Below are 12301 nucleotides of genomic sequence, written 5' to 3'. Positions count from 1 at the left end.
TCTAGAATGCACTGTTCTAATAATGGAATTGTTTCATGAGTGTGTCAAATAATGGAATTGTTTCATGAGTGTGTCAAAGGAAATTGGTTATACTCTAGAGCTGTACTGAACAAGAGAAATGTACATTTTGGTAAATAGAAGGAATTTATTCAGTGTAGAGCAGTTGCCTGGACTGTATAGCTTCAGGGATACTATTTTATGGTAATATATAAATAGAAAAAATTTTACTGGTCATGTCTCATTTCTCCTGTTACAATTTGTTTCATGTATAAGGATCTAAGAGATTCCACTAAACATTTTTTAAAATGTTATGTCATACTTTGCATTGTTGTGCACATCAGATGTAGACTTAATACACTGAAATTTAGGATTACACAGGTTAAATTGAACATTCATAATGAACATTTAATTTTTCTTTTTTGAATTTAAATATTATACTGTTTTGATTTTGCATATATCTCAGCCTCCCAAAAATTCAGTACTGAAATTATTACACATTTATTCCTTTGATTTACCTTCTGCGTATATAAATTATTTCTGCATTCACATAAAAAGTCACTATTGAAAAACTGTAGTTGCATCTAAACATGAATTGGTTTGTATCAACGTTCTTATTGAATGCAGAACTCCTATAAAACAGACTGTAATGGATTTATTAATGGGGTATTTTACTATTTTAAATTTAGTTTTAATCATATATGCACCTAATTTTCCTTAACAGTCGTAAGAATCCCCTGGGACTTATAATTGCATTAGATGAAAATAACACAGCAAAGGGAGACTTTTTCTGGGATGATGGAGAAACTAAAGGTAAGTCTCAAAGTGATATGCTTTCAATTGTTCATTCTGAGGATGGCGATATAAGTTGTATATATTTTGAGAAGTCACAAAATTTAGTTATTAATTCTAATGTTTTTATCTGTTGTAGCTTTTAGGTTGCTTTTTAAAATTTACCATTGTAATTTGAACTATATATATTGAATTAAAATATCTAGTCTTGTCTGTTTTTGCAAAAATCTCCCAAGGCTTTTCGCCTTTACCTATTAGATTAATATTATGAATAAAAATAGTCAGTCAGTTCCCAGATGTACAGATCACATCATATTTTCAGCTGCTTTAAATATTGTGGTTAAAACTGAAATTTTCCTACTGTAAACAAAAAAAACCCCAGATATTTGAAGATTTAGTTAATTAATATCAAATTATTTGAGGTAAGAATCATAAATTATTCACAATTTATTTTCCTTGTTAAATGTATTTTAACTTTCTTTAAATGTCTTTAATTTAAAATTTTTGATCTTTAAATGTGAGAATTCAGTACACCAAACAGATAAAATGAGCCATTTTTTGCTAATATATAATTATGAAGCTGTAAATCTGTGTGTTTGAATTTAATTATTCAATTACAACTTTCCTTATAAATGTAAGAATTTTAAAAAATTGTATTTCTTTTCATAGAAAAGTGTTAGGTATGTGTTTTATATATGTGCACAGCTTCTATTTTAACTCACTATTTGTCAAAAATGTTAAAGCATATCTTTGCACAAATTTTTTATTTAAAGTTACAAATAAAGAAAGAAAAACAAGGAAATTATAACATGCTATATGCCTTAAGTGTACATGAAATATCCAAATATCTTTAATCTAACTCAATGAAGTAGTCTATGTATTGATGTGCAATCTCCAATTTTCAATCTCTGGAATATGGAATCTATGAAAAAACTCTTGTTTTTTAAATCTTGTTTGTTTTTTAAAATGTAGATATTTAAAAACTACCATAAGAATTCAATAATTCTCTCCTAAGATTCATGATCGTCCCACTCTGTTAACTAAAATTTATTTAGATAAATGACATTTGTTTATGGTATTTTATCAATGTATTCAGAACCAAACTTATTCTCTCTAACAATATATTCACTGAGATCTTTCTTCATGCAAGGTGTGAATTGCATATACCATCCACAGCTATTTATCATAAATGTCCTCTGTTTTTCTTTTATTTTTACCTGTAATCCTTTCCTTGATAAATGAAATCTTTTGTGTTATTTACCTGACTCAGAAATTTATATTTTCAAACCAATCCTCTGTGTAGTTTGCCTCTCCATTTGTCTCATAAAAATCTAAAACATAACCTTCCAAAATAGAACTCAGATGTTACCATCATATATTAGCTGCACCTATAGTCTTTCCCTTGCCTGTTGATGGTAATTCCATCTCTACATATGCCAACATCTTAGAGTTGACTATTCTCTTTTAGAGCCTAACAATTTCTCCTGGTTTGTTTGATATGGATCCTTTCATCAGCTCCATCATTGTCTTTTGTTTTAAAGTTATGATAGCTTCCTAACTGAAATATAATTTTTGTCAATCCCTTTTTACATTCTATCACAATCCAGGGAGCATAATCCTTTCAAAAGGTGATTTAAATCACCACTTCTCTGACCACAGGTCTCTAAAGAGTCTCCATTTTACTCAATTGGGAGCCACAGTTTTTATGGCGACCTAGCAAACTCACCATGATCTGTGCTTACACACACATACACACACACACACACACACACACACACACACACACACACACACACACACAATGGCATGTGCACACACATACGTTAACCCCTACTGCTGTTTATTTAAATTAAATTAAATTTTTTATTATTATTTTATTTTAAAGATGTGGGTTACAATTCAGGATTAGATACATAAGTAGTCTCATTGGTCCTCTCTTTGCCTGGTTCAGGATCAGGTACTCTCATAGACGTTATATGCCCCTCACCCCCTGCAGTGGCCCACTACTGCCAATCCTTTTCTTGTAGTATTAGGATAAATGTTCACATTTTAAATTCTATTTTAGCACACCAAACTTCTTGCTCTTTCTTAAACACCCTGAAGAATAAGCACACTAGTGTGAGCTCTCCCAGGAGAAAATATTCCAAGCACTTACTTCATAGAAGTTCTGTAAAAGCGAATTGCGGTTGAGCCTAACTTATTTGTAGTTACCAATCAAACAATGTTGTTGAGATAATAACTCCTTTGGTAGCATGGAGGACATGATTACTTAAAAAGGTTACACTATTTCTCAAATTATATAAATATTTCCAGGTGCATCCCTTTCCTTCTACCAGTGAAAATTAATGTTGATAATTTATTTTCATATAAGTAGGTAAGAATATGAATAACACAATTCAATCAATTATCTAATATGCTAGCTACATAGTTATGTGCATTTGAAAGCTAGAGAAAATGAGAATTCTGAGTAATGATCTGTAAGTAAACATGTAAACAATAAAGCAATCTTCTGTTGATGTTCTGCTTATAATTTTATTTTCTAGGATTAAATCTTTAAACTAATTATTAAAAGTATTGTATATGAATCCTAAGATTTATTTTATATTTTCACTCTGTTTCTTCCAATTTATTTCAGTCCTAATCTTTTGTTTTTCTGTTAAAAGTATATTGATAAAAAATTTTGTCACACAAAAGTTACAGAAAATTGTTGTCTTCTTTAATTTTCCTCATTAACATTTATCTCAATTACAGATTAAAGTTTATTTCAATCTCTAACATGTCTTCAAATTCATTCTTTTGTTTCAAATAATAATAATAATAACAAAAAGAATCAAAATAAAATTATAATGTACCATGTCTAGGGGAAATTTACCGTCACACAGTTTACTAGGGAGTTAATGAGGTATCACTCAAAATAATAAATTTTTATATATTTTATTATAAAGTCTGCTTTCTCCAAATTCCCTGAGATACTTTAGCAGTCTTTCAGAAAAATAAACCAGGCAAATATGTATGTATTACCTTTACTTACTGGAAAAATAAAATACACGATTATTTTGTGCAGAGACAGTTTAAAAAATTAATTTAAAAGGAAAACTTGGTTAGGATGCTTAATTAATAAACAGTATCCTTTTTTTTCACATTTCTTATATGATGTATAACCCTAAAAAAAGCAGAGAATTTAGCACTACATTTTGTTCTGATAACATATTATTTTTCCCTTTCAGATACCATTCAAAAGGGCAACTACATACTATATTCATTTTCAGTTTCTAATGTAAGCATTCTCTTTGGACACATAGTTAATGTCTGGGTTATTCTTTTATCATTAATTTTTTTAAAAGATGATTACATTGATTTCCAGATTTCAATGAAAAGTAATAAAATAAATCATTAAATGTAGTTGTTACATTTAAATTGTTTAATTATAAACAAATTGTTACCTTAAAATTTCATATTTAAGTGTAATAACTGAGTTTGTGACCCTGAAATTGGTGCACAAAAATCTTTAGACTTCTTAAGATGTTATGTCTGGTTTTAAGCAACATGTCCTAGGAAAATAGTTTCAATTTTTTTGAAAAAACTATGCACAAGGTTAAATTTTGAATAAGTAACAGAAATTATTTTTCATAGATATTGGATTTCTTCATCTATTCTTTTTTTTTTTTTTTTTTGCCAAAGTCAAGTTATTTTTCATTTATGTTAGAGCTGGAATAAGGAGGAGAATATATGTGTTGCATTCAAAGCAATTTAGGTTATTTCTGAAAAGAAAGTTTTAGGTCACACATACAAAAAAAAGACTTATTAATCAGTATTTGGAAGGAAAAGTTGGTGGGAATACAGAGGTAGATGATTGTGGTTGTTTGTTTGTTTTCTCTATTTCATACCAGTATTGTTATTTCAGGTTTTTATCTGTTAACTTAATAAATAATATTTCATATTATTTTTTTCCAGAACAATCTAAATATTACATGCACACATTCATCATACCAGGAAGGCACTACCCTAGCATTTGAAACTATAAAAGTCCTTGGGTTGACAGACACTGTTACAGAAGTTACAGTGATGGAAAATAGCCAATCAGGGAGTCCTCACAACAATTTCACTTATGATGCTTCCAACCAGGTAAATACAATCTTTTACAGTATTTCAGCTGTCTTATACTCTCACATGTAATATTATATAGCGATTCAGACACTTGTTTTTCCTTATAACTTGTCTTTCTTCCCTCCTTCCCTTTTTCCTCATCCCATTCTTTATTTTTTCTTTCTTCCTCTTTCCTTTTACTACCAGTATTCCATTTTTGGTCAATTCAGTTTGCATTTTGATAACAACATGAAGAGGGTGCCTTGCTATTTTCCCTCCCTTTATGATTTTCTCTTGCATACAGCTTGTATAGGCCTTCCTAATATGCTCCATACCATTCTTCTAATCTGAACTCGAACCTCCCTGTGGCCTGCAACAAAGATTCCAAATGTTTTGTTTCTTAATTACAACTTATTTAACATACTGACTTATTTCATTTTTTCAATCATTATCCTTTCCTGTTTTTTATAAACTCTCACTGTCCTCAAAATATCTCTTGTATTTTCTGATTTAATTTTTTGTTCATATTCTCCCCTTCTGTAGAAGGCCTTGCTTATTTTGTGATTGTTTTCTCTTTTGACTGGTGGAGTAAAGAGGGAAAAGGAGTCACAAAATTGAGCTCTAGTTCCAGCTTTGCCATCTGTGTTCTTAAACACATTAAATCTCATTGTTCCAGCTTCTTCATCTGCAAAATATAACATTTAAGTCGTAATGTTGTGATGGGTGCAGTGGCTCATGCCTGTAATCCCAGCACTTTGGAAGGCCATGATGGGAGGATTGCTTGAACCTTGTAGCGTGAGACCAACTTGGGCAATGTAGCAACACGTCATCTCCACAAAAATCAAAATATTAGCCAGGCAACAGAGTGAGATTACAACTTAAAAAAAGAGTTAAATAAAAAAAAAATTATAATGTTGCTTTGAGTAGTAAGTTGCTGTATTTAAAAAGTTAAAGGCAGCTATAATTAAAAACATGAAAGCAGTTTTTTGATATTTACTTTTCTACCATTTATATAGCCCTAATTTACTGATAATATCAACATAGTTACATGCTAACTTGTTTAAGATAAAGAACATTGCCATAGAATATTTTTGTCTGAATTTTAAGACTTTTGGTCTAGTGTTTTTCAATATGAATTTTTCAGGAAATATATAGGTTAATTTTTTAAATATGGTACTTAGATTTACTACTATAATTTAAGTATTCCAGTACTATAAGAACAACTATCAGTTGAATGACACAAGCTTATTAAGAAATTTACAGATCTAACAGATTACAAGAGGGTAAAATATCAAAATAATTTTGGTGAAATTTCAATTTTCATCTGTGTCTATATTATGTCTATTTTTATGCTTATATAAATACATACATAGACGTTAGTAGTACACCTTCCTACTTCTGCTGTGCTCAGACTTATGTTTATATTAATTTTCATTCCTTAGAGTAGAGTTCTGAAAGAAAGTTTGGTGGATATCAAAAATAAGCTAAACAGATGAAAATCTAGTTGAAATAAATCTTGCTCATGTCGTTAGTAAGGTATATAAGCAATAATGCAAACATAACTTTGCAGTCTCAGTAATAGAAATAATTCTGTATGTATATATACACACATATATACACATTGTGTAAGTGTATGTGATATATATATATATCTATTCTTTAAGTATTATACCCAAACTATTAATGAATTGATTTGAAGAATTGCTGTGGTTGTCACATTTTGTAGAAAGTTAAATATTTTAAAATTATTCAATAGTCAGATATAATCTCTAATTTTTTTTTGTATTCAAAGATTCTCCTAATTAAGGATCTCAAACTTAACCTTGGCAAAAACTTTAGTGTTCGATGGAGTCAAGTTTTCTCAGAAAATGAAAAATTTACTTGTTATCCAGATGCAGACCTTGCAACTGAACAAAAGTGCAAACAACGTGGCTGTTTATGGGAAGAGGTAATAATAGTTTTAATTATGACTCATAATATGGTTTTCACATAGCATTTCAATGCAAACTTTACATATTATGATTTTAAATCTGCAGCATATAAACTAAATGCATAGAGAAAATCAGTTGGAATTTGAAATTCACATTTCTGATAACCAATCTTTATCTTAATTCTCCAAAGACAGACAAAGCTTAGTAAATGTACTATGGCAGGTATTGACAAGGCAGAAACTAGCTTTCTTCCAGACTGTGGTTTTAAAACTGAATACAATAATGCTAGCGAAAGTCACATAATGGAGACTGAATAAAAAAGCTAATTTTAGTGATTGAGAAAATAAACTTAAAGGAAGACAGGAAAGACATCAAGGAGCGAGGGACAAATACAATTAAGTTTGGATGGCGTATTTACTCTGGTTGTAGTCACTGTGCATAAATCCTTAATTTGCTGACTTTGATTTAAAACAAAGAAAGAAAAAACTCCCAAGGCTTAATATAGTAAGAAATTATTGATGCTTTCTAAATCATTGATAATTTCAGAACAAAGATCTTACCTGGAGCAAAGATCTTACCTGGGACTTTCAAAATCATCTCTGTATTCACCTAATTTCACATTGGTACTTAAAGCTGACACCAAATCGCATGAATTCTGGGATCCTACTAGACTAATGTCATTTGAAATCTTCAGATCTAAAATCTTCAGAAGTGATGTTCTAAGTGGTAACTTCTCTACTTCTAAATTATATAGATGTATATAGAGAAAGTCAGTTTGGATTTTTAAAAAAACAAAAACTACATTTATATATTTTAAGTTCAATCAGTTAGATATTACTTGGGTAATCTAAGTTTTTGTTTTTAATAATCTGTTAAACATTTCTAAATTAAAAAATTATTTTTCATCCTAACCTCAAAAAGCAATGCTGATGAGAACTATTAATAAAAAACATGAATGAGATGGCCTGTAAACTGATGAAGAGGAAGTGATACTGGGCTGAAAGGTAGCTGTAGGGAAGCCATAGACAGATTTTACAGTTTTCTAAAATCAGCCATATTTCTGGTTCTGTTGGTGCTCATTTCATGCACTGTGTTTGAACGGAGTACTACAACATTTATATCAGGTAAAGATTGCTTTAATCGTAGAGTATCAGACACCTAAAATCTGAGTAGATTAAACGAGACAGGATTTAATTTTCACTTACGAAAGGAATCCCAATCCTAATATGCTAGCGTCTTAATGTCATCAATATTTTATTCTTCTTGATTTTTACCATTTGGTTTTCATCTTCAAGGTTGCTTTATAGTTTCTGCCATTATATTTGTGATCCAGGCTTAGCAAAGTGGATGAATCAAAAATGACCTCTCAATTTAATCAGGTTATACCCCCCTCTTTTAAGGAGCTTTTGAGGAACTTCTGCAAAAGAGATTGGGAAATGTAAATGGGCATGTTGTTTCTATCCACTATATAATTTAGCAAATAAGCAAGATAGGGAAAATGGATTATGGGGAGATAGCTAGCCATCAGTGTCACAGTTTGCCATTCTTTTTCTTAGATACCATCTCTCACTCCTGTGTAAACCAATCAGTTCCTATCTTTGGCCACAGTTCTTATTTCAAATCCCAGTATGATGTAATTAACTATATAAGAACAAGTCATTAAAGGATTGCTGTGGTTTCATGTTATATAAAAGAAAATAAATCTAAGAACATGCCCTTCTGAGGGCTGTTATAAAGCCATTTTTACACACACAAAAAAACACTCTATATGAAAAATAAGAAAAAAGCATGAGATCAAAAGTTTTGAGTAATTTACTTATTTTTGAAGGCAACAGAATTTAATGTTATTTCTTTTGAGTTAAAAATTTTATCTTTTAACATTTAATCCTTCTGACATGTAATCCTTCTGCTTTACTGTTCAGTCTATAGAGTTATAGCATAAATATTACATATAACATTGAGTATATGTGATCTCAGATTGTATAATGAATATTTTGGGTTGCGATTGCTATTCCATTTTAGCATTAAGCAATATTATAAATTTTACATGTGATTAAACATGTGTATCTTATTTTTGTAAAGAATCAAATATTACAATGATTATTACAATTTCTGACAATGAACATGCATTGTGTTTTTAGATTTTTGAATCCCAAGCACCTGAGTGTTACTTTCCTAAACAAGACAACCCCTACTTAGTCAAGTCAACTCACTATTCATCAATGGGTGTAATGGCTGAACTGCAACTTAATACTGCAAATGCTAGAATAAGTCTACCTTCTGAACCCATCTCAACTCTTCGTGTGGAGGTGAAATATCACAAAAATAATATGCTACAGTTTAAGGTATGTGTAGTATTAACTATCCCAATGCTTAGCTCATCGATACAGAAAAAAGATTAATAGATTATGGGTTTGGATCTTTAATGTAATATTAAGAGTTATTAGTTGGCTTGGTGACGTTTTGATTTTCTAGAAATCAACATTTTATCCTATACGGATCATAGTTAGGTGCCCAATAAATAAAGCGTCTCATTTATGAATTGTGATTTGTAAATCGTCACTAAATGTGAACAATACGGTGGTGATTAAAAGAATTAAATATTTCCCATATACTTAAGCCACATAGAATTGAACTATGTTGACAATCCCATTACAATAAACAAAATGGGGCGCTTGCTATTTTCATTACTTTCAAATAGTGGTCCAAATTTTCTGGCCGATGCAATAAGACATACAAAAATAATAATTTCTCTCAGCATTTGCAGTTAACTCATTTTTTTTCACTTAAGAATGCCAAGGCAGTCAATTAGGAAACGTTTAGAAATGTTAAGAAAGATAAACAAAATAGATTTAAAGCAATAGATCAAAAAAAATATTGTCTTACATACCATTTCTTACATACCATTCACTTCTTAAAAGCTGATATGGCAGCACATCCCACTGCCAAAGTCACTTAAATCAAATAAATGATGAAAACATCAAGAATTTTAGGACTAAATGACCTGTCTATAAGGACAATCCTTAGTTCATTTTAGATTAGTTGATGTTTTTAAAGTCTGTCCATATAAATCTCAGTAGGAAATTTTTTGGATTCTATAAAATAACAAGTTCATATTGAAAAACAAATATATGGCAATGGTTAAAATTTAAAAAGAAAGGAAGAGGTGACACAAAATTAAAACAGTGTATAACTGGAGATAGAATTGCTGAAGTGTATATTAACACAAAGTGGCACAAAAAGCATAATACGTGTGTGTGTGTGTGTGTGTGTGTGTTAGTAGCAAAACAAAGCAAGCCTCACAATAAAGAGATTATGTAATAATGTGTATAGAAAAGGATCTCAAATCAAATGCTAAAATATAATTTGTTGAGTTGCACATAAAAAATAAATCAAATATAAGCCTGGAACAAAATTTAGCTACATATTTACATCTGGCTAGTAAATGCCTTTCAAACCACAGACAGAAGCATAAGTCTCATAGGTAAAAATATTTTCTTACACATCTAAAAGCACTATAAGCAATTAGAAGACAAAAATATGGGTAAATATCTGATGTAAATTTGACATAAGGAAAGTAATTTCAATTCATTAAATCAAGAAAAAATTAAGAGCTCGTAAGAAGACATTTAACAGAAATAAAAACAAAACATAAAAATATTAACATATTTACACTAATTAAAAATCTCAGGAAAAAAAAGCCAAATTTAAAGAACAGGAAATACAAAGGTAGAAAAAGATACATCCTTATCAGCAAGGGAATGATTAACAATCTTAAATTGTAATTTTAATTTAACATACATTAATATTTGACTACACATTTTGGTGAGAATATTAGTTAATAAAATAATTCTGGAGCCGGGTTCGGTGGCTCAGCCTGTAATCTGGCGCCTTTGGGAGGCTGAGGCGAGTGGATTGCCTGAGCCCGCGGGTTCGAGACCCGCCTGGGCAGCGAGACCTCATCTCTACAATTAATCAAAAAATCAGCCGGGCGTGGTAACACATGCCTGTAGTTCCAGCTCCTTGAAAGGCTGAGGCGGAAGGATCGCCGGAGCCCAGCAGGTCGAGGCTGCGGTGGCCGGGAGCGGCCACTGCATTCCAGTCTGGGCGACAGAGTGAGACTCCAACTCCAAAAAAAATAAAAAAATAAAAAAATAAAAAATTCTGGAAAGTAATTTGCCAAAGCTATAAAGAAACTTAAAAATTATTGGTATACTCTGACCTATTGCCATCACTTCTAAGAAATGTGCTGAAGTATAAAGATACAAATAAACATAAATTAACATTAATATTCATTATACAGTCATATGTATGACAGAAATAGTCAAACAACCTTATCTAATCATGAAACAAAAAATAATTTTGCTATATTTATATGAGAATTTTTCTCTCTAAAATGTTCTTTTTGGTTTCCTATTGTATAGAAAATTTTATCAAAATGTTTTCAAAAAGGTACAAAAATGCAGTATTTAATTTGGTCCCATTATAAATGTGTATATGGAATTCTATGTAGATATAGGGGCCATGAATATAGGATAGGAATTATATGAACAACAATTCTAACTATTCTTGTTTGAATCATTATTTAATTTAATTAATATTTACATGCTATGTCAGCAATGAGTAACTGTTTCCAATTTTATTATTTCTCTGCAATAGATTTATGATCCTGAAAATAAGAGATATGAAGTTCCAGTACCATTAAACATCCCAACCACTCCAACAAGTACTTATGAAAACAGACTTTATGATGTTGAAATCAAGGAAAATCCTTTTGGCATCCAGGTTCGACGGAGAAGCAGTGGAAGAGTTATGTAAGTGGTTGAATCATTTTATATGAAGATAATTTTAGCTTAAGAAGAGAATAGCAAGATTATTTTCACAGCCTTCAATGTGCTAGAGGAGCATCACACTAAAAGTTTTAGTTGTGTTAAATAGCTTTGCCTATTATAATCTTTCTAAGCTAAACAATGAGTACACTTGTGGAAGGGAACTATCAAAAAGGGTTGGTCTACAATTTTATTTACATTTTGGATGTGATCAATGTTATTATTAAATATCAGACTCATTCTTCTGATCAAGTTGAGAACCAAAACCAGGACTCCTCTTAAAAAGTATGATGAGTGTTGGCAAAAATATGTAATTGGAAATGAGTGAATAATTCATTAGAGCTTTTGAAACACTTTATTGGGGCTGGAGTCTGATAGAGGTAATAATTTTTCTTCCAGGTATTGATGAAAAGTAGTTAATAAAAATAAGTATAGATATAGTTTTCTGTTACAATGAAATTATTTAATTTTAGAAATCGTAATTTTTTTAGTCAAAAGTTTTACAAACTATAGTATATTTAATATACTTTTATGTAATATAAGCATGCCATGCCATTCTTAGAGAATGTTGTCAGAAACTTTTCAGGTATTGTCAGGAGAGTTGCAAATAATGAATACAACTGTATTTTAATTTTTTTTTTTTGAGTTGGAGTCTCACTCTGTTGC

The 12301-nt window shown here is 30.3% G+C and overlaps 1 protein-coding gene across 1 annotated transcript in view; it reads left to right on the top strand.

The window, feature by feature from the left end:
• Nucleotides 1–12301, top strand: part of SI (sucrase-isomaltase) — a 100970-nt gene that overhangs the window by 51457 nt on the left and 37212 nt on the right. Inside the window, exons 21-26 of the mRNA XM_008072422.1 lie at nucleotides 722–810; nucleotides 4017–4066; nucleotides 4744–4914; nucleotides 6668–6823; nucleotides 8948–9151; nucleotides 11466–11620. Of these exons, the coding sequence (XP_008070613.1) occupies nucleotides 722–810; nucleotides 4017–4066; nucleotides 4744–4914; nucleotides 6668–6823; nucleotides 8948–9151; nucleotides 11466–11620 (825 nt within the window). The remainder of the gene's footprint in view (nucleotides 1–721; nucleotides 811–4016; nucleotides 4067–4743; nucleotides 4915–6667; nucleotides 6824–8947; nucleotides 9152–11465; nucleotides 11621–12301) is intronic.

This window comes from Carlito syrichta, unplaced genomic scaffold (genome assembly GCF_000164805.1).
Source record: "Carlito syrichta isolate Samal-C Ts95f unplaced genomic scaffold, Tarsius_syrichta-2.0.1 Scaffold315166, whole genome shotgun sequence".
Classification (NCBI taxonomy): Eukaryota; Metazoa; Chordata; class Mammalia; order Primates; family Tarsiidae; genus Carlito; species Carlito syrichta.
Note: the sequence above shows the minus strand (reverse complement) of the source record. Positions and strands in the feature narration are given on the sequence as shown.